The 24,059-nt window shown below is 43.0% G+C and overlaps 1 protein-coding gene across 3 annotated transcripts in view; it reads right to left on the bottom strand.

The window, feature by feature from the left end:
- fam184ab (family with sequence similarity 184 member Ab) overlaps positions 1-24,059 on the bottom strand; it is a 131,290-nt gene that overhangs the window by 45,446 nt on the left and 61,785 nt on the right. For all 3 annotated transcript variants that reach the window (XM_079345686.1, XM_079345688.1, XM_079345687.1), the window contains exons 8-12: positions 22,532-22,713; positions 17,460-17,645; positions 9,777-9,899; positions 8,957-9,118; positions 7,754-7,875 (exon numbers count right to left, since the gene is read on the bottom strand). In XM_079345686.1, the coding sequence (XP_079201812.1) occupies positions 7,754-7,875; positions 8,957-9,118; positions 9,777-9,899; positions 17,460-17,645; positions 22,532-22,713 (775 nt within the window). The remainder of the gene's footprint in view (positions 1-7,753; positions 7,876-8,956; positions 9,119-9,776; positions 9,900-17,459; positions 17,646-22,531; positions 22,714-24,059) is intronic.

The raw sequence follows: 24,059 nt of genomic DNA, 5'->3' as shown, positions 1-24,059 counted from the left end.
GCTAATTGCTAAATGTGTTAGCAATGAGCAACATGTCTGAAAGCTCTTTACTGTGAGTAAGAGAACAGTTCTCTGAGAGTGGACTAAAACTGAAGTAACAAACTGTTGAACAAGGACAAAGAGAAAAACAGTCCGGCGCTGTGGTCAGCTGCAGAGCTCCAACTCATCTGGCAGCTTGGATGTGTAGTGTATACGTGCAGCTTGATGCAGATTCTGCTGAAGAGGCAATGTTCAGTGGAGTTAATAAGATGCTCCATCCCTCCGGGGAAAATACAGTCAGCACTACATGCACAGCTATAAACTTGTTATTTTTTGAAAAACTTTGTAAATCTTCTGAAACTTTCAGTCTTCTTTTCTGACTGAATGACCATAAAGTAAAAACTAACCCTAAACGTTGACCTGTTTTCTTAACCTTATTAAATCTCTGCAGGTGGACCCTAAACCCACTCACAGCCTGCTCAGATCAGTCAACGAGTCTAAAGGCTCGTCTTCATACTCTTCTTCTTGTTGCCTGCTGAAATGACTTTTTATTTTTGCTCACAAAGCAAAGAAACAATATCTGGTTAAAGAGGCTTCAGAGGTCTCTTTTCACTTTACAGGAACAATAACTGTTCCTATATCGTTCATCCACACGGATCTATGAGTGACCATCAGCCTCTTACTTTGTGTGTGTAAGTGTGTGTGTGTGTGTGTGTGTGTGTGTGTGTGTGTGTGTGTGTGTGTGTGTGCGTGCGACCGACGTAATAGCTGAGTGGGAGTTGGAATGGCAGCTGTTAAATGGAGTACAGAGGAAACACATTTTTTCATCACTTTGAGAGCCGGAGTGTCAGACTGAAAGCTCTCACACATGCCACATACGGATACACACACACACACACACACACACACACACACACAGAGAGCTGCACTCACACTCCAGACAGTCACGTGCTCTTGACATGTGTCATCATTCAAGTCGTCGTTCAATCAGAAACATGCAGCCCTGGATATGTGTGCTCTGTCTTTCTCTCTTGCACAAGCACACAAACACACCTATATGCCCCTGCACGCACACACACACACACACACACACACACACACACACACACACACACACACACACACACACACACACACACACACACACACACACACACACACACACACACACACACACACACACACACACACACACACACACACACACACACACACACACACACACACACACACACACACACACACACACACATAAATGCCTAGGGCTTCAAAGCGCTCTGGTCTGCCTAATAAGCGCTGTTCTTTAGCATCTGCTGGGCAGGAAGAGAGACGAGGGCAGATGGAGGGAGGTAAAGGTAGATGAATGGAGGGTTGAAGGAACTGTCAGAGATGGAAGAAATATCCTGATAAAATGTGGGATAATTGGATTCTGCTGCCTGCGCTGAGAGATATGAGACACACACACACCTACACAAACGTGCATTTGTGTGTGTGTGTGTGTGTGTGTGTGTGTGTGTTATGCATATAAATCTGAGTATCCTTCTTCATCCCATCAGCATCAGCTGAGTCATGATCTCCTTAACAGACAGAATGGAAATGAGAATCTGAACCTATTCAACATGACATCAATAAGACAGATGAACATAGAGTTCTCCGAGTTTAAAAACTGGAATTTTTAGAGGCCTTCTCACAACCATCGCCGTCCACTCAGGCACGGCCTGCTCCGACCTCCACCTCCACGGCGAGGAAGCGTGTACAACAGAAACACAAGGAATATTATTTGTTATTATTTGTATGTATTTGTTCTGTGTTTTTATTCCAATGTAAAGCGTCCTTGAGTGCTTGGAAAGGCGCTGTGAAATAAAATGTATTATTATTATTATTAATACAAAGGAGAAATCTTTCCTGCAGATTTGTCTCGAGAAAACGCTTGTTAAGAATTGGCCATATACAAATAATGACTGATTAATCTATTAATTTACTTTATTGATCCCAAACTATGGAAATAGTCCCATAATAATCCCAAATTATGGAATGTCATTCTGGCCTTCAGTATTCTTTGTGATTTATGCTTTCTCAAAAATGTGAAGGAAAAAAAAACTACTTTCACAAGAATCAATTTTAATAGATTGTGAATGATGTAACTTTGAAAAGAGTAATGCATTTACTTATCTTATACACTTATATTATTTCCTCTCTAGGACATTTTTTTAATAAAAAAAAAAATGGTCCTGTATATTTAGCAGCAACGGCTATCAAAATAACAATGAAGAAATCGTCTTTTGAACAACATGTCCATCAGCGAATGTTTCCTGTTCTTCAGTTCACTTTTGCACTGTTCCAATAAAAGCTTTCCACAAACACTCAGACAGTAATAGAAGCGCTGTTGGTGGTAATGAGGCTAATTAAACATTAGCTGTCCTTTTGATATTTACCTCGTCAATGTCATACCACAGAGTGTACACAGATATTTACAAATGTAAATATGACTGTTCACAGAACCTGCCGGAGCCTTCTCCAGCATAAGCCGATGTCAAATTCAAGCTGCGTGAAGATGGAGGGAGACCGAGGTGGAAAGTCAGTGTTTCAGCTTGGAGGATTTACAGTACAGCTCGCTCTCCTGCAATCTAATCTCCCACATGTGAAACCCTCTTTAGCTACGACAACTTGGTCTGCTAAACAACTGTTCAAAGTAAAGATGCTAACATTTCTTGTTTTTATTTGACTTTTATTTGTAAAGGGACTATATACAAGATTAAACATAAATGTTTCTATTTGGTGTATCGCACCAGAGTTAGCTTAGTTAGCTAGTTTACATCTGTAGTCCCTCGGCTGACCTCGCTGGCTGTAGACCTTAAAGTGGCCTAAACAACCAACCACGATTGCAAAACCCATTGTCTCTAGAAGATTACACACACTCATCAGCACACAGTGAATTGCCGGATCAACTCAAAAGACGCAAGTCCTCAACATGCTCCACAATGACCCCGTCAAAGCGGTGTCGCTACAGTACCGCCTTCGCTTTTGTCTTCCAATCCGCCGAACTTTCTGTGCTCATTCGGTAAGCCTGAGAGCTCTTCACCTGATTATACTATCGCAGAGACACCGTCTGTTTCCACCGTCAAGCAGGGATTAAAGCCTGACTCCTTAATTCAGACGGCTCAGTAACCACGGTGTACTCAACCCAACCGCCAAATGAATAGACGTTCTCCAGAGAACAAAGAGCTCTGCGTCGAAAGACAAAGGAAGGTGACTGAAAGGTAATGAAGAGGAGGCTGAGAGGAGGGGAAGGGTGACGTTAGACAGGAGCCCTGTATGAATACCCTTCTTTTATGTATTCTACTTTGTGTCTCCAGTATGTGGGCCTTTACAATTCAGATCCACTCTTTGTATGTCTCTGAGATTCTACCACATTTGTCACAGTCGTCTTGTCAGCACAGCTCAGACAGATAATGAGAACAGGCATTCTCTAACCTGTGTTTGATGCAGCATGTCTTAATCATTAATGTAGCGTCATTATTTTTGATCCACTCTGTGTAATGATATTTCCTTTACTGTGTTTGGTTTCTGTCAATTTCTATTCAAGAAACTCCCAAATCATTGGATGTTATAGGTCTATCTTGAAGCCCTGAAACTGTGAAAATATGGAGTACACAGTGTTTGAAATTAGCTTTTAAGATTAGTGAAGAATGTCCCTGGTAGGAGGAAGATGTATTCACAAATATTTGTGTTAAAAAAACAACAAAAAACTTTGCACATCTAAAACTCTGCCTGGAGAGATGCTGCTGACAGATTCAGGTTGTGATTATTCCCAAGATAAGAGGGAAGGGACGCATCAGGTTCCCTAACTGCTTCATGGTGTTTTAACATCAGTTCTTTTATAATTTGATGTTGGACTTCACGCTAAATGGCGTCCTATTTTTCTTGCGTTTTTCTAAGAGTACTCTTCTAAGCGACTCGGGAGAGGATCATGAGGGCCAATAGGAACCATAGCAACATTTTGGTTGAGGAGGATGAATGTACATGAATGGGTGGAATTTGAAAAGCAAAATGATAACATGTTTGAAAATTTGAGAAGAAGAATTACAGAATACAGAGAACACTAGATGGATGGATGGTTGGATGGATGGATGGATGGATGGATGGATAGATAGATGGATGGAAAGATGGATAGATGGATGGATGGATGGATGGATGGATGGATGGATGGATGGATGGATGGATGGATAGAAGGATGGATGGATAGATGGATGGATGGATGGATAGATGGATGGATGGATGGATGGATGGATGGATAGAAGGATGGATGGATAGATGGATGGATGGATGGATAGATGGATGGATGGATAGATGGACAGATGGATGGATAGATGGGTGGATGGATAGATGGACAGATGGATGGATAGATGGGTGGATGGATAGATGGATGGATGGATGGATGGATGGATAGATGGGTGGATGGATGGATGGATAGATGGGTGGATGGATAGAAGGATGATGGATGGATGGATGGAAAGATGGATGGATAGAAGGATGATGGGTGGATGGATGGATGGATGGATGGATAGAAGGATGATGGGTGGATGGATGGATGGATGGATGGATAGAAGGATGATGGGTGGATGGATGGATGGATGGGTGGATGGATGGATGGATGGATGGATGGAGTTTAGAAAGCATGTCGAAATTCAAATAAGAGGTTTTGTTTACGGAGGATTCTGGGTAAGTAGCTCACAATCTGCTGAGTATCAAAACCATCCTAAATAACATTTTTTGTCCTTATCAAACAAGCATCATTAAAATCCATTTTAAGTGTCCATGAAGACGATCTTCAAGACATTTCTGTCTCTGCAGATGGGAGTTTGGTCATTCTTCTACTGTATTAAAGGATGTAAGGAAGGACCCGATGACGTCTGAGTGGAGCAAAAATAGAACTTAATGCCTGATCTGGCCTATCTTATAAGCTGTTTAAAAAAGTAATGTTGCTATTAAGCTTTTGCACTGATGTGCTCTGTGTTAGTTTTCCCCTTTAGGTTAGTGCTAATGTGTGTTGTGGGGAATATAAAAGACTCTCTGGTCATGATGGGAGCTCCGCTTTTCGAATGGATATTTAGTAATTTGGCATGCATCAGAAATCAGTAATGACTTCCTCAGTTCTGGAAGGATTTTTTTTTTGTGTCTTTATTGAAGCTTGAGTCCATTTCTTACGATTATCCAGAATATTAGACTGGTAGGAAGTAACATTACAACATCAAAAGAAATGTAATAACATAATTATTCTGTTGAGAACCATTCTGAGTTGGCCTTTTTGCTGTTATCTAAATTTAAATGTGTGTGGGGAAACAATTTAAAGTGGCTTACAGGGGATATTATTATTTGATGGTACAGGTGGTGTGAGATGTTTCTTAAGCCCAACAGTATTTAGAGGCTTTGGTTACACTCAAAGAGAAAGAGCAAGATGGAAAACAAAGGTTAAGAGTGAAGTAATATAATGGAGTGAAGTAGAAAGATCGGATGATATAATATCAAATGTGACCTTTACAACAAGCTTGAGCATTAATAAATCAAACAAAAAAAATGCAGGTTGAGAATAAGAATCTGCTTATGATTGGACTAAAGCACAAATAAAGATCACCAGGATGTAGAGGCCCATAAATCAAACTGTTGTTGAGTTGAGCAGGATGTGTAAACAATCCAATGATGATATATCACAGCTGCTTTTACATAACACACTCCAACAAAAGCTTTGAGAAACTGTTCTTGAACACACCAAGTTCACAGTTTAATGACCCCATGAATCAAGAATGAGTCGCTATGTTTTAAAATGGTAAAAAGCACGCACCTTCTCACTCTGCTCTAGAAGCATTCAGTCCTATTTGATTTTGTTTAAACATTCAGAGTTTGAAAAAGCAGACGAAGCAGCAGGCGCAACTTGGGGTTAAGTGCCTTGCCCAAGGACACATCGGACATGTGGCAGCAGGTGCTTCACCACAGCTGCCCTCGTTTGAACACTGACCCGGGTCCTATGGGGACCTGGCCTCCAAAAGTGGAGATGTTTTTCAAAATGGCAGCCTTTTGATATGAAGTATCATCACTATTTAATGGTTAAATATGTTCAAGTATAGTCTCAAACTTCCACGTGAATGATGCCGTTGTCCAGTCCAAACGTATGCGAGAGAAGGGAAATAAGTTGGCAAAGAGGATGGAGGCGGAAATACTCGCGCTAAAGCTAGCTTGTATCTGTCTCGCTGGCTCGTTGGCTTCTCTTTTCAGACCTGAACACCAAGTCCAAAGTCCACTCAGTATTTACAGCCTGTCATCAAGTTCTGCTGTTTGACGAGGCTTTTTGAAAAGTCTACTTTTAAAAGAAACATGGACATTTAGGGGAAGTTTCTGACCGACAGCAGCGACCGAAAGGATTTCAAACAAACCAGCCACAAACATATTTTATGTAAGAGGTGTTGCCTTTTTTTTTTACGTCTACGCATAGAAGACCATCGTCGGGGGAGCAGTCCATGTTTGAGATGCTCATCAGATTCCTGTTGTAACCCGAGTGATATAAGCGTTTTTTGTTGTTTTTTTCCCGATGGGGCCCACAGCATCACAAAAACAATCAAAAATTCAACAGCAAAAACTCCCTTTACAGAAACACTGTCCCAATTATTCTGGATAATCCACAAACTTCAGTGTGAGCAGCTTTCATTGGAAGAACCTTTAACCAAAACAAACAGGTCGTGTTGTGTGGATTATCCAGGCTAACTGAGACACTGTGTCTGAGAGCTAAAAAGTTTCTCCTTTCTTTTCTTTGGATGAGCCATCGCTGATATAAACCGAATGTGCGCCTGCTCGCTGAGTGAATATTTGTTATGTAAGAACAGCCAGTCATTCAGCTGGGAAGTGAAGCAACACGTTCATAACACTTCTTCATGAATACTAAAAAGACTTCAGGAAATATAGGAAATAAAAAAAAAAAAGTGAAAGGAAAAGATCAAACGATATGTTTCTGCTGCAGTTTGAGGAGAGAAATCCTTGACACGGGTTCAAACTTTCACATCTCTCCTCCAAACGGCTTCTTCATTTTAAAAAGTACTCAGATCACGTCTCACATGTGAGTAATCTCTGATCATTCGCATGCTAATGATCCCCAGAGGATTACATTTTGGCTCCGTCCACCAGGAGAGAAGACAAATACACCAAGACACATTTCTCGTATATGTAAATGTACTTAAATAAAAAAAAAAAAAAGATTCTGAACTTTGGCTCAGGCGTCGTATTTACCGTGACCTGGAAGATCCTACACTGAGATAAACTCCTAATGGCCTCATTTAGAAGCTGCTGACTTCACCGTGTGAAAAGCACATCAGTTCACACCTGAACACCGTCGATTTGCTTCTCTGAGGTTTTTAAATAAAAGCTCTTTAAAAGCTCTGTGGACGTTAACAGAGACTTTGAGCTGTGGGGCTTTAACACTGGATTGAACTGAGAAGTTGCACAGCCCTCCAAGGATAATGCACTGTCACGGTCAATACAATGACTCAAACGACCTCTGTGTGTGTGTGTGTGTGTGTGTGTGTGTGTGTGTCTGCTGGAAACTAAAATAGCAAAACTGAACGGCTTCCATTTCCCATCAGTCCTTAATTTCACGCCCTTTCTTTGTCAAAACACAAGACACTGTCATTTCTCACTCTTCCCCTCTCTATCATACACACACACACACACAGACACACACACACACACACACACACACACACCAACCACGACACATACACCTTACCTGAGTGTTTCAGTCCACTTCAGCTCCAGCTCCAGAGCCATCTTGTCCATCTTAAGTTTTTCTTCTTCTTTGGTGGTGATGAGTTTGGCTTCATGCTGTCTCTTCTGGGTCTCTAACTCTCCCTGTAAAATAACAAACACACACATTCAGAGAGCGTCACAGACGAACAACACACAAACAAACTGCTCTATTGTCTAAAAGTCCTTAAATTAATCCTATTTGCCTTAAATCGTTTTGTGTTTTTGAAGTGATATCCTTATTTTAAAAGATACTGCCCACAGAAGATGTTCCCTGTGCGTCCATAAAACCATGGTGACATAGTGACATCACACACTGGAAGAGAAACTGAAGTGCTCGTTCAGTGTTTCCACAGAATAACTCTGTACCTGGTCAGTGGACGTGACAAAGGGGATCATACTCTATCCACTGTGTGTGAGGTTTGCTTATACATCAAAGTAGTTCTCCCACTCATTTAAGTGTATATGTCACGACCTCTAATCATACAATCCTTCCCTGTCTTTAACCACACACACACAGCTGCAGCATCTCGTCTTTGCACCACGTCCTTCCATAAATCTTTCATTTTTGTGTTTCTGCTCTTTGTAGATTGATCAGCGGTACGATTTAGAAGATGCTTCCGTAGCGTAACCTGCGCTTTGATCCCAGGGGGTCCACGTGTGCCAAGGCTTAGTGATGATGACGTGTATCTCAACAATAATCAGAATACATACAGGATACAGGACAGCACCTGCAGCAAGCAGCTGCAGAAACATGGTTTTAATAAGGCCATTTTCCAATAAATTTTTTTTTTTAAATAGTGTGATCATTGGTTGTTTGCTAAAATGAGCTGTTGTTTGATTTATGCAAAGGAGGAAATGAGTTAACAAGGTGCCATCAACGGCATCAAACCACTCCGTGTACATTCAGCCTTCAGAGTAGAAAGCTTCTAAATCTGGCACAGGAGATTTAAAAGAAATGTTGCTTTGGACACAATCGTGTGCAGCATGTGGACAAACAGCCTGGACCGACTGCAGATGTGGTCTGAGTTATTGGATGTGACTGCATCCTTAATGCACCTTAAGTGCGATCACACCTTTACTCAAGAGTTGTCCCCCTGTCACCAGGGATGCATCTTAATGTCAGATTTAAACGGGGGGGGGGGGGCAATGAATTTCCTTCGTTAGCTCGTCTGTTAGTGCAGACCTGCAGCGCGGTCAGCAGGTTGCTGGTCTCTCTCAGTCGAGCCCTGGTAGCATCCAGCTCCTCCAGTAGTTTGTCCTGCGCCTCCTTCAGAGTGGAGACCTGTCCCTCAGCCGTCCCGATGTCCGTCTCCCCTTGCTGCACCTTCTGCTGCAGCCGAGTCACCTGCAGGGAGCGCAGAAATACGAGCGGCGTGAGTAAGCCAGACTAAACCCTCCTCTGTTGAACTTCAGGCTGGTTCCTCAGAGTGGCTGCAGCCTTTTAAAACGACATCAGCATTTTATGTGCAGCGAGGTGGAATTTCCATCAAAAATGCATTCAGTAAACCTTATTATGTCAGATTCCTAAATGAGCAAACTCGTACACTTTCTGCCAACGCGGCAACTTGCTTTTGCTACGCATCAGATATGGATTTACTTCGATGCTTAAAGTAAAGTTCAGCTTGGGAAATGTGTGCGTGCAGTGTGCAAACAGTAACAAACAGTGAAGAAGTGTTAATAGGACTTCTCTCGTTTGACTGAGCAGGATCGAACTGTTGAAACAGAGTTTTTTTTCACTGCTTCAGATAGAAGTGATTGTACCCGAGCTAAAAAGCCTCTGCATGTTTCTAATAAGCTCCAGCAGCAGAAAGCTGCTCAAACTAGGATCAATGTTGGAGAGAGGTTAGAACACAGACAGGTTTACAGACTGATGCAGAGCTGGCTAAACACTGAAGCTTCAGTGTCTCCCTTTGATTCGTTTGTACCAGTGGTAACAAATCTTTAACTCGTAATCACTGCCGAAAAAGTCAAGTTCCAGAAGGAAGTCGATCCAGAAGTTTTACCTCCTCGTTGGCGGCGCCGAGTTTGGCGGTGAGCTCCTCCCCCAGCTCGTCCAGCTGCTGCCTGAGAAGCGTCTTCTGCTCCTCCAGTGATTGGCGCTCCTTTTCAAACTGCTGCTCCAGCTCCTGTGGAAACCAATCAGAAACACAAATCAAGTCAGAAAAAAGAAACAAACCAATGAAAGTCAAAGAATTACGAAAAGGAACCGTGATAAAAAAAATACCAGCAAACGAGTTAGGAATATAAAAAGCAACTCATCACCAACCAGCCATCACCTTATCGTTGAGTGGAACAAGTTTGTGCGAGGTCAAGTTATGATATATTAACTTCTTGTTAAGCCATGGCGAGTAACTAATGAAAGATTCCCGATCATCCTCATCTTCACCTTTCATGTTGGCGGGGAGAGGTTTGAAGCCAAGACGTTTCTACACTGAATTGTTCTGGGGGAACATCTGAAAGCGTCTTATAAAGTGACGGCAGGGACTCATTATTGTCGGATACCAAAACAAATGAATTTTGTCCTCGAACCCCAAACAAAATGTGTCGCCAAATCGTTGTAGGTGTTTGTCGTGATCTTTCCTCTGTAGCTCTCGATGTGTTTTTAAGACTCGTTGGTTTGCCTCCAACCTAATATTAAAGATCCTGTTAAATAGAAGAGAACTTGACCTGCATAAACACAGAATGTTTTGTGGGTGAAATGATGTGACTCTGGTGTGTGTGCTTGAAACACACCGAGTTGCTCTGAAGGTTTCTATTCCCTGGACGAACGTTTCGCGGTGGAAACAGTCGATTTATAGCTGTGACTTTTCTGATGACACAGACACACAGTAAATATTTATTTCAGCAGCGACACTGGAAAGAGACAATCCCTCTCGTCTAACTTTCTTCATATATAATCGAGTTCTTCATTGTGATGCAAACTGAGGACTTGCCTTCCTCACCACTTCCTCATCTGAACAAATTCCTAAAAACACTTCAAACACATTCATTGTCCTTGACACGGAGGAGCGAAGGAGCTCCAGCGTGGTTACAACAACAAAGCTTATTATTCCCACTGATAAATGGAGAACTATTTCTGTAATAATGTTCAGTGATTGCTGCTTTCCAAGGACAATTAGAGCGGAGGGGAAATTGCTGTAATGTCAGATAAAATTTGCCGGCATTATTCACGACACAGAGGAGTGGAGTTTGTGATGCCATATAAAAAAAAACACACACACAGTCAGAGCATTGATTTCTTTGCACACGGTTCCATAAAAATGAACTATAAACTCTGCAGTGATTCTGGTGTGATGCTCCGTGACACCTTTTTTATTTCAGCCGCCGCTTCGAGAGGTCACAAAGTGGAGAACATTTATCTGTGTGCTGGATAATAACCGTTAAACAAGTAAAAACTGATCGACATCGAAAAGCGTGTTTAGTACAACATGAGAAGATCAGATCGCAGCTCGGCATGTTTTAAGGTTTGTGAAAAGGGTCTTTTTTTTTTTTTTTTACTCCTGTTGCTCTCCCTGAGGTTGCTTGCAATAGTTGCAACAACTCTATGCAAACCCTCCTTTAAAAAAAAAAAGAATGGACAAAAGCCTGCGATGAAAACCCAAATCTACATCAAGTTTTCTGCGATCTCTCGATCGAGGCTTCTTTTCTTTACACTTTATTGCTGCTGATCTGGTTTTTGGACGACTTATTGCTGAGAATCACAAAGATAAAGGACTGTGGATGAAGTGGGGGAGGCGGGATAATGGGCTGAACATTACATGGGTGGAGCTGGAGGTTACACCTTTAAACACACCGGCACAGGATGGTCCGGATAGATTCTCTTCAGATCCATTCAAAGATGGAGACTTTGCTTCCAATTGTTTGTTCAGGGGGATTGGGCCTGAAACGGGCCTGATTATCTGGTACCTGTGTACCACGCCATCAGCTCGATGACACGAAGGGACGACATGAAAAGAATCGTCTCCAACAGAAAAACACACCGATGAAGATGGATGTAATTCGACCCGTCAGGATTCTGCTCCATGAACCTGCAGAGCATTTCATTGATATTCCAAACTGGGCCATCGCACAGCCGACTCTCATTATGATTTAAAGTGATAAAAGGACAGAGGTGAAGACAGGAAAGATGATTAGCGTGGACGTGATGAGACTCGGATCAGACTAAAGGAATCGAGCGATGAGAAACAGAGGGATGAGGAGGCATTTCTTCTCGTCTGTGCGACCTGACAACCTGCAGAAAGGAGATAAGCGATGATGAGTTCAGCCCGCTCCCCGTCACTCTTTCAATCTGGACATTTCTGCTTCCAGCACCGGCGGCACAATCACGAACGCAACAAAAGGGTGAGTTATTGAGCATGTGAGAACACAGTGGGAGGAATTTTTAAGGCCGTGAAAATCACAGAGGACCAGAGAGGAGGAAGCGTGCACGCGGTCGAATAACCGTGGAAATGCGTGCGGCTCCTCTCTTAATGTAGCCGTCAGCTGTGATGGGCTCTACTGTGGGATATCATTCTAACACCTCCTCATTATGCAACTTTGATGTAAAGGGAATACTTGATCACTTGCTTTCACATGTGTGACTGGAATTTAAAAAATAAAAAAAACTCTGTGGAGGATCAGGCGTCATCACGAGGCTATTTTTGATCTTCAGTCAAATTAGTGGTAGGCTGCTGTTAAGAGCAGCGAGACCTCGGGATCATTAAACCAGTCCCAGCGCCTCAGTGGTAATCCTAGGGGGCATTTCGCTGTCTCACATCTGATGCTCAACCCGTCATGATGCCAGAACTGGGGAGTGTGGTGCTTTTTTTTTTGAACATCAAACACAAAGGGGAAGAAGAAGTGAGGATGTTTGTAAACTTTATTCATCTTCTTTTGTATCCTTCATCAAACCAGCTTCATCTTCTGCTCATATACGTATAAAGGATGTTTTTAATTCCACATTGAGGCAACAGCAGGCGTCCCTGTTGAATGTGTCCTCCTCTTATGACCAGACAGAAAGGGAAGGACTAAAGAAAGATGGTCAGCTGATGGATCTGTGGCCTCCTGGTCCATACGACCAAATCACATCAGCACTACATCACATCACCATTCAGCGTGTCTCAACCCGCGTAATGCAGAGTTGAAAAGATGATATCCTGCTGGGGCGCTCCAGGATTCCCCTCTGTCTGAAACTTGGATTTTTAGTCTGTGTAGTTCTTGATAAAGAAAGAAATAAGACGGTTGAAATGTTGGAGATCACAGGAGTAATGATGAAGTGAGTCAGCTGTTTCCTTTTGAAGAGGAATTTGCTCACGATGAACCTTTTTTCCTGCCGAAGTCACTCCAGCTGAGCGGAGAGGAGAAAAACCTCTGCGTCTCTAAAACTGGAAACTCTCGTGTTCTTCCTCGGAGTAAAAAATATATGGCATGGAATATGCAGGAGACAAGTCGCGTGAAAGCGTTACGTCGAAGAAGAAGTGATGCTGGTATACTGCGTGTATGAGCTGTTAGGACGGCCGCGCTCTGGGCTAAGTAAGAAGCTGTGAAATATTTACATTGGACGTTTTTAGGAACACCTTCCTCCACACGCTTCATGGCCAGACTCTTTCTCTAAATCTGTCTTTATGAGCTGCTTCCTGCACAACTTAAACTCCACTGTCTGTATCCAGCCGAGTCTCATGGTGTGGATTATAATGAAACACATAAATAAACATGGTACACCATAACTCTCTGCTTCTGATCTCTCTGTTGGATCATATCCTTCACATGCAAGCCGAATATTCTCCAATCTCATTTTCACTTATTATTTTTACTGCTTAACTCTCCACTTATTGCCAATTTTTTTTCCCTTTGAAAATGTCAACAAAGGCTCCTTTTGGTCTTTGTGCCATGAGTCGCTGCGATTGAATTCAACCCAGAATGCAGCGCTGCGTTTCCTATGATGGTCTCTTTTATTATGGGATCAGTAGCTCAGTCCGTAGGGACTTGGGTTGGAAACCGGAGGGTTGCTGGTTTAAGTCTCGTCGCGGACCAAAATAGTGGCGCCCTTGAGCAAGGCACTGAACCCCCACCAGTTCAGCGGGGGCTAGCCCGTACGTCTCTCCATTAATACACGTGTGTGAGAATCACGTCTCTAGAATAACAGAGATTGATAAAGTATATAAAATAAAAGAAGTCCCAGCCTTCTAAATATGAAAAGTGGAAATCTTTCACACATTTCTCACCAATCTGAACAAACCTAAACCCATCGTCGTGCTCAGCATTGGCCCCTCTTCCTCACATGTGTAGGAAGCGTGTTAATCTAATTAGTGTTTGATTGTCTTGCTGCACAATGGCACACTGAAGCAGCTCTGTGTGTGTTTGTGTGGGACTAAGAGGAGTGGCAGTTTTAGCAGCGCCACGAAAATAGCACATCAAGAGCATCAACGGCGTCTTATCACCCGTGTGACTCATCAGGCAGCCTGCGCGGAAAAATCCACATGTTGCTCCCGTCAGCTGCCACGTCTCCAGGTTCGGATTTTCATTGAGAACTGACGTACAATTCTTGGGAACACTCCTCCATAAAGGTTACTCACATTTCAACCAGCTCGGGTTTTTGTGAGCTCGGAGGTGTCCTAGATGACATTTATGAGGGATAAATATAAAATGTGCTCCCACGTCTGTAGGTTGCATTTGCTCCTTTCAGCCTGCCAGATTCTTAGTCACTGCAGTAACCCATGAAGAGAAAGCCTCAGATTTTTTTTTATTGTATGCAGGAATCTGACCTCCTGTCACTCGATAAGTATAGGCAGGCTGTCGTTTCAATTTGTGACTCCAAACATCATTTGGTCCCCCCCCCCTGCACCCCTGTACAGAAAGATTTCACACCTTGATTCAGTGGGATGAAGACGCAGGATGTTCAATGACTCACAGCTCTAAAAATTGATGCTGTTTTTGCTCCTGCTGACATGATATCAGAGGACGCAGACATGAGTGGGGGGAGGCCTTTCCTCAAATCTTGATCTTGCTTTTTTGACTGCCAATTGTGCTGCTAAAGCCGTTAAGGGGACTCCATTTTGCCTTGCAGTGATGACAGGATCAATATTTTTTATAACTAACAGCCTCTACATTTTATATATAATTACTATTTCATTACAGTCAAGGTGAAAATGATAACCAAAAAGATTCTCTGAGGTGCACTCAGATATTGGTCGGTGAAAGCAAATAAACTGCAAAGGAAGTTGAGCTATTACATGATGTCCTCTATTAAAATAAGCTATAACCCCGTGAAGGTACTCTCGTCATGGAACAGAATTGTTAAGTTCAAGAATCCTCTAAAAAACATCAAACTTTCTCTGCACATGACAAAGTCGGAACCATCAATCTCAAGATGTCAACTCCCTCACTTATGTTTGACCTTTCTCGCCTCATTGGTTTTTTTGGTTTTCATGCACAGTACAGCGTCCCTTAAAGAGACAACGCTGCTCTAAAGACGCCGTTCTTACTTTCATTTTTACAACAAACGCAGGCACTAGAAGAAACAGTCCAGTATCACACCCAACTGACTCGTGAACAGGTGATAGGTGACTGTAGGGCATTCAAATAAGATGATTTGGGCTTTTGTGATTGGCTTAAAGATCCCATATCATACACATTTTCACCCTTATTGACACTCTGTGTAACCTATAGAGTCGCTCTGAATGATTTACAGCTCAAAAAACAACTTCTTTGTTTGATACTGGCGTCAGTAAGAACTTTCATGTCAGCTTCTGTCTGAAATGGTTCCTTTCAGTCGCTCTCTCTTTAAGGCCCCCCTCCTTCAAGGTGCCCACTTTTCTTCTGATTGGTCAGATGAGCTCTCTGGAAGCATTCCAGAGGATCAGAATGCTGCAGGGCTACCAGGGGATCAGAACGCTGCAGGGCTACCAGGGGATCAGAACGCTGCAGGGCTACCAGGGGATCAGAACACTGCAGGGCTACCGGGGATCCGAACGCTGCAGGGCTACCAGGGGATCAGAATGCTGCAGGGCTACCAGGGGATCAGAACGCTGCAGGGCTACCAGGGGATCAGAACGCTGCAGGGCTACCAGGGGATCAGAACACTGCAGGGCTACCGGGGATCCGAACGCTGCAGGGCTACCAGGGGATCAGAACGCTGCAGGGCTACCAGGGGATCAGAACACTGTAGGGGAGGGCTGAACTCTTGTGCTGGAAGAAGGGAGCCATATTCAGTGGCTTCAAAGGCTCAAGCAGAGGTATGAAGTCTTCTGGTGAAATTCTTAGTTTCACATTGGGAAACAGAACAAGCTGTTTAACGCCCTCTGCATGCTGGGATTACTCGAACGTACGCTCACCCCACCTCGGTGAGTTTTAAATTGGGGATCAGCATAGCAGGTCAACTTTGCAGGCCATCAATGTATGGGTATACTAAGTGACTTAAAGAGTAGACGTTCAGCACAAACCAAAACAAAGCTGTCTCTTCAGCGTGGACTCCAGCACAGAGTCAGGGTCACAGCTGGGATAACTGTGGCAAACGAAATGTGAGGGTGTTGAATGAACTACAAACATATGCAGACGCCACAGAGCGTGCGAGTCATTGATGAACAGCGCTGATTCATGAACAAATGAAGAGATATAGTGTAAATCACACAGACTGGAGTGGTGTGACAGATCCAAACGGTTTGGCAGAACGCTGAGGGAGCGGACAGCTTGTGTTTTGACTGAGTCATTGGTGAGTATCACACTTTTGGATGTTCTATTAGTGAACACCATCAGCTCCACTTAACAACATGCACGTTCTTCCGTGGGCGAAAAGAAATGGTGTTAAATGTGAAACGGCGAGGGTGCTGCGTATGAATGTGTCACTACTTGTATCCAAATAGGAGGAGGCTGCACTCCTTTATATTTCAATAAAATGACTGCATGTTTTTTTTACGATGCATAAAAGCTGGATAAGCTTTAAAAGTACAAATTAATGAACTGATCCGAACCAGAAATTATAATAATAATAATTACGAGCCACTTCTGCTGTATATTAATGTCTTTAAACACACACAGAGGCATAGTGGTAAAATAATGGTAAAATTCTGTGTGGATTTTTCACCATGAGTAACCTCTAATTGCAATCATTGGCCTCTGAACGGAGGTTTTTCAGTTATCAGTAAAGTTGCACAACATTCATTAAAGTCATCCTAAATGTGACTTCCTACATCTGGTCGCCATCACAAGAAGAAGAACACTTCTACCAAGACGGAAAAAACAAGATTCCCAAGGACACCATGCTTGTAGTTTGATGATGCAGAATCCATTAAAACACACAGCTGTTCATCATCCCCCGGCTTTGAGCAATAAACGCTGATTATACAACACGCAGCAATCTGAATATTAATCCTATGGATTTTTATTCCTGGTGCCGGGGGAATTCACCATCTGATACAGCCGCTGTCTCACATACTGTTAGCAAGTATTCTTTTGTTTTGATCGAATCAGGACAAAAAAACATCTTCATGATGACAACGAATGTTAAAATGATTAAGAGTTAATGAAGTTTTGAAAACGGAGAGATTAAAAGCGGCCATTTATTCAGTATCGGATCGTTCTAACAGATAGACGATGGTACGTTTTCCATAAAGGATCATCTGTGAAGTGTCACCGTCACGTGTGTGTGTGTGTGTGTGTGTGTGTGTGTGTGTGTGTGTGTGTGTGTGTGTGCGTGTGTGTGTACTCACAGCCAGCAGACGGTTCTTCTCCTTCTCGGCGTCTTTGAGGGCGTTCTCCAAGGTCACTCTGTGCTTCTTGCCGACTTCCTCCAGAGCTCGAGCCTGGCTCTCCTTCATCTGATTGGCCTCCTCTTCGGATCGCGCCTGCATGCTGTTCATTTCCTTCTCGTGGGACGCCTTCTCCTCACGCAGAGTCTGACAAAAAGACAGGAGATTGATTAAAAACATGGTGATACAATATGCTCAAAGGTGAGAGTGACGATAGTCCTAACTCCTACCAAGCTTGGACTGACATTCACACCATATGCTGGATTATGCCACCATATTGACAGTGTTTACTAAGTGACAGCCAAGAAATCAATCAGGCATTCTGGCCGTCTGAATCTAAAATTCCTTATCCAGTTTCCTCTGTGTGTTCATCTGTTTTTTTCTCATGCAAACCGAACAACAGTAAGTGTGACTATTATTAAATGGAGGTTTTGAAAGATATAATGAGTAGAAAACACAACTCGTCCATCACATGTCTCCTTCAGCATCCGGAGTGATGGATGCAGTCAACTGATGTTTCCTGAAGCACCGGCCTTGTTAGCGTTACAGCATCGGCCTGTCAAGATGATCAGGGTGGACCTTGATTTTTTTTTTTTTTAAACAACGGGTGTCTGAGTGAAACGCAAAGAGACAAACGCAGCATTCATTTTGAAGGCTGCCAACAGTCAGTTTGGTTTCTGAAGTGACGAGTTGTAAAAGATCTCACGAGATGAAAACCCGCTTTTTAACCCTGAACTGCCTCGCTAATAAAAACATGATATGATAGTGGACTGTATAAAAAAATGGACGTAGTCTCTTGTTTTTGCCAATCGATCGAGGTCACCATGTTGGAAATTCAGGTAAATTAATTAAGAGGCAATGAGGCCAACTTGCAGCTCATGGGAAACAGCTGTGTGCCCAGCTGTCAGTCCCCTTCTTACGAATAATTGTTAGCCTTAGCTAGAAGGCTAATGTGTTGACAACATAGCAGAAGAAAGAAGTCAGGGTTAAGTGTCTTGACCATGAACACATCGGACATGTCACTGCAGGAGCTGGGGATCATGACTCCGACCTTCCAGTTGAGAAACGACCGACTTTACAGCCGCCCCAATATGCCAAGTCTTTGTTTCCATGTCAGGCCAGTTGACTACTGCCACTGCTGGTCTGGTTAGCCTGGTCTGGTGACATCTGCAGCATCTCTTACAAACTGAAGAGTCATGATTGACAGGTCTGCTGTGGCCCGGTGCACTACGCTCAGACAATCACTGTTTGTGTGAAGGGTCAGTTTGGACGATTTAAAGCGTGCTGATTTTGTACCTGCTAGAGATTCAATCGACGATATGAAGACGACAAATGGATCAGAAGACAGCTGCCTCATAGATTCTAATCTGGACAGATGGTAGAGGACAGGGATAAAATATAGAAATCGCTAACAGCCAAAAGATGCTGCTTAGAGGGCATAGAGGAGACTATGTGAATCCTGCTGATTTAAGTTGTTAGAAAACTTCAGACGGAGGAGCAGAGAGCAACACCAAATGACCTCTGCACCACGAAGCATGGCGCTCGGTTGGCTAATGAAACTCTGGTTCGGTGTCTAACTACTTTATAGTCAAACAAATCTGAGATTTTCTTGGAAAAGTGAGAAAAACAAACATCTAATCTGTCTCCCATTTTCTTTCTGTTTAATCAGAGAGCAGCTGCTTCCTCGCTGCATGTGTTTAACAAAGTTTTAATTAGCCAAACTTTGGCAAAAAAACAAAAAAAAACAAAAAAGCCTTTGGGGACAGAAATCTCCATTAGTTGAGAGCTGGCATTAGGCAGAGCGATGATTCCTAAGGTAAACAAAGACACTCTTTCAGACAGGATTTAAATGATCAGACACTTTCTTTGTTCCCCTCATTTTACCGCTCACAGCACATCTGCCGTGTTCGAATGTTAGCTGCCTAATGATCTGACATTGTTCTCAGGTATGACTGTTTGGGTCGTTACTGACCTGACGTTTATTAGGATCAGATGTTAACAAAAATACAACATGTGGAAGCTCAGAGTTATGATCCAAAGAGACAGAATGCTATGTTAGCCCCATTTAAGTTTTTCTATTGGCAGTGAATATCTATATATTCTATATCTATATATACCTAAACAGGCGGCTTACTATGAGTTGGCATTACTATGATGCAATATGATGCTTTTTGCATCACATGAAGAAAACTTTCAAGCAAAGAAAAACACATTTTTCTCGTCTCAGGGCAAAATGAGGGCTGGATTCACGACTATTCAACACGACTACCATGTTTCTAATGATACACAGCTTCATGTAAATGGGTGAAGTATCCCTTTAAGCAGCTTTGCGGGCTGCAGAAAAAATGTAATTAATCTATCCTGCTACATTTATACCTTGGGACCTTACCAACCCGTCTCCACCAGCATTTTTAAAACACCCTCTTCAGTGGATGGACATGAAGACGCCTGCAGAGTCATGTGATATAACGCTACATGGTAAGTCGAGGTTTAGGTTTGATAACCCGATGTGTGCAAACCCAAGTCCTTCATATTGAAATTTAGGAGATGTGAAAAACCAAATTAATCAGTTTAAATGGTCCAGTCTGCTGGATTCTCTTCTGAGGGGCTTTAAGGTCAGATATTTAAATGAGCTTTGAAGCCAAACTTTATTCCAGTTCTACTTGATTAGCACGTTATAATCCATTATTGCTAACACACTACGGACTCTCCAGATACATGTAAACGATACTTATTAAAGTCAGCTTTAACCATGTTTTAAAAGTGAATATGTGACAGCTAGCAGAATTTATTCGTCATTTGAAACAACATGCAAAAACTTTATATTCCCACCAGGGAGTGAATCATGTTTTTATGCAGTGATCGCTCCAAACCAAAGGCTATTTTGGAAATCTCCCAAGATCCATCAAACCGGTCAAACTGAGCGACAGTGCTGCTCTGTCATCGGGCCAAAGGAACCCCGAGGTGGTAAACATCTCCACAGTGTCACATCAACAACACGGTTTTTAAAATCCTGGGAGGTTAATCTCTTTCACAGAGGGAGGCCCAAAAAAAACCAACAACAGAAGAAATCAAACTAAATTAGAGACAAGGATAGGCAGCAAATTGTGACATCACGCCCACCTGTCAATCATGTGAGCTAAACAGCTAACTATGGAAAACATGAGGACAATATCTAATCAGATTTGTGGGTATGTGACTTCCTGTGTTCCTGCAGCCAGTCTCAAGAGGACAAACGTCAAACTGCAGGATTTTTCACTTCAGCTTTGGCTTCATTTTCTCAACACCAGAGTTTGCTGTTTGATTCTGTTACAGAAAATCAAAGTCTTCTTGCACTCTCAGCTTAATTCCAGCACAGACGGACGCTGCAGTAGTGCTGGGCAACTTATCGGGAGTCACGTGACGACGCGTCCAATCCGACATATGGAAGTAATGTCCGTCGTTCGGACACATTTGGATGAAGTTTTGAGGAGAGCTTATTATCCCGAGGAAGACATTTAAAGCCCGAGCCCGGCCCAGTGGGAGAAGTGGCCCAGCTCCCAGAGGATTACACTGCACAAATGTCAGAGATAAAAGGATGGGAAAACACACGTGAGGCAGCAACACTTGACATTTACCGTCGGCTGCGGTTGGTCTGCTGAGCACACTGTTCCTTAAATCATCTGACCTTTAAGCATCTTGGTTTTTAAAAAACAGGAGCTGCTTTTTTCTGGGGGTTTTTTAAAAGGCAGTGATTGACATGTTTGGCCCTTTCAACAGTTTTATGATTAAAGGTCCGTGAGATTTATTTTCTTCTTTAGTAGAAATGGAAACTGAAAGTAACTTCAGTGAAGACAGAGTGGGAGTTTAAAAAGTCCTCACAGATGGATGCTCTTAACGTTTGTATTTTTTTTTTGTTTAAAATCATAAGTCTTAGTTTAAGTTTCAAAGACTTTGGGAGAATCTTGGCCCTTACAGGTGATCACAGGAGGATCTTTATGGGGGGAGGGGGGGGGGGGGGGGGGGGGGGGTCAAATGAGTCAAACAAAATGAAGGATTAAAAGCTGTCATGATTGCTCCCCCTTCCTTCTCCCCCGCTGGTCTGCGTTCACATTGATCACTCCATGCCTGAGTACACTCGTGTCAGTACACAGGTGGCAGCGTGCACATAGCTGGTTTGCAAATCCGCCAAAAAGCAGAAAGACGAAGAAGAAACCATGACAAGCACTCGAGTCCATCCTGCTAAACTGTTTTTCTTATTGATGAGACGCCAGCGACGAGCCTTCTTCCTCCTTCCACATGTTCCGTGCAGAGGTTTGAATCTGGCCTCGCACTGCGACGATACGATGGTTTTCTGAAGCGACAGGAAGCCGCTAACAGTGACTCCATATCGTGGTCCACTTCCCTCTTTGAGTACGGATGCATTCTTATCTCGAGGACACATGAGACCACCTCTTCAAGTGGACTCAGTCAAGGGGTCTGGGTAGGACACATTCGTCCCTAATGTGAACCCACAGTCAGGAAAAGGTGAGTATCTAAATAAACTGTTTTAACATTTAAGCTTTTACCAAAAAAAAAGCTGAACTTTGTTTTTTAGTTTTGGGGGTGAAGTGGGCTTTATGTCTAGAAGTAGTTCAGCTACAGTTACAAATGAGAGGCAGAGAAAATAAACTTCACACTTGATGTAACACATCTCTAGACTGTGAATTCAGAAAGCAGAAAAAAGAAGCAAACGATGATGAATGAATCCCAAAACAGAGGGCCAGCGTGAACACTAATCCCATTGAGATGTTTAAATCGCTCAAATGTCCGATTCTGTTTCCCTCTAATTTTTCTAAATGCTATAAATGAAACCAGAACACCGAGAATCTGTTCTCAGATATATGATCTCATGTTTTCCGACTTTTTGAAGGAAGGACACTGGAGCAAAGTCTGATAAAAAACTCGAGTCACATCCTCTACGTCCTTATTACCTATTCCTAACAGTGTTATGCATGCAGCATTTCAATATAACTACCACACACACACACACACACACACGCACGCACACACACCTTCTCCAGAGACTGGAGCTGTTGTTTCTGTCTGTCGTCCAGCGCCTGGCCCTGGCTCAGCAACGCCTCCCTCTCCTCCTCCATCCTCAGCACTTTGTCCTTCAGCCGGCTCCGCTCGCTGTCCAGGTCCCTGATGGCGGCTTCCTGGGTCATCTGAGCGGCCTGCAGGCTGCTGATCTGACCTGTGACAGGACAGTAAGGTCATATCATCTACATGCTGTTGATTGTTTCCTGAAGAAATACCTTTAGTTCCTGGCAGACTTGGTAATGGACTTCCAATCAATTTTGATATTTGAGTGAAATTGCTGAATTAGCAAATAGTTTAACTGATTTTTTCAGCCTGAAATATTTTTTTTTTTATGTTGAGGACAAAATATTTGTTCTGTCCATTCAGACGTCTTTCATAGAGTCGCTTCCAGTCGACATGGAAGCTGTGGTTCTGGCTGCTAGGAGCAGGATTTGTTGCCTCGACTCTTACAGATAATTCACATTTAAGATGTGTTGTATCTACACCGATCCATCGAACAGACTTGCAACAGTCCTTCCAGCCGTGGCAGTCTCCTCCTTTTTCGTGGACACTCTGATGTTGACGTTTTTAAAATCCCGATTGACGGACAGGTACAGCTGTTTACGGGCTCCAGCTCCACTGAACAAAGCAAAGATGTGGGCGGTGATTTTTGGGGTGTTTGGAACCAGCTTGATATTTTGCTGGCTCTGGTTACTGTTAATTACCATGTGTGCAGTCGTTGCACTTGCCAAGCTGAAATATAAAGTCTAATGGGGCAAGAAACACAAGCACAAGACACAAGGTTTGAACACGCTCCCTGGGGCGTGATTTGCTCACAGATGGACGCGAGCTTGTTAGCTTGATACTGACACTTAATCAACAAATGTGTACGCTTTGCAACTTTCAAAGGCAGATTGAATCGGACAGTGACTTTCAGCCGGGAGAGGAACGTCTCCTCCACGTCCACAGTTCTGTTAGCAGGAGCGTACGGCTTTACGGCATCTCACCGAGGCTAACGGACGGAAGAGGACGGTGAGCGAAGGAGCGAAGACGAGAAACACAGTGACAGAGAAAGAAGTTCATATCGAACAGGCTTTTGCACGTTTGGCTGGAGCTTTATGAAACTGCACGTTAGTAATGCATAAACTGAACATTATCACATCACTTATTACATATGCATGGATGCAGAGTGGTGACTCGACTGCCCAGCGAGGAGGTACTATGATCTGTCTCAAGGCTAATTGCCTGTTGATATTGTTCATAACGCATTGCAATGAAACGTTAGGCTGTGTTGTTATTGGCTGTAAAGAACATCAGATGCTACGTCACGATTTGCATCTTGATCGAGTTATTAATTTGGGAGATCATTGATTTTTCTTAACTTTGTCAGCAGAAATAAATGATGACGACTCGGCAAGATCTTTTCTGAGCATCTCTACAGCGTCTCACCCGACAGTCGTGTCTTTAGTCAAAAGTCAGTGGTCACTATGTGACGAGGACTACGGCCTCTGTACATTGAGC

This window comes from Symphodus melops (genome assembly GCF_947650265.1).
Source record: "Symphodus melops genome assembly, chromosome: 1".
NCBI classification, from domain to species: Eukaryota; Metazoa; Chordata; class Actinopteri; order Labriformes; family Labridae; genus Symphodus; species Symphodus melops.
Note: the sequence above shows the minus strand (reverse complement) of the source record. Positions and strands in the feature narration are given on the sequence as shown.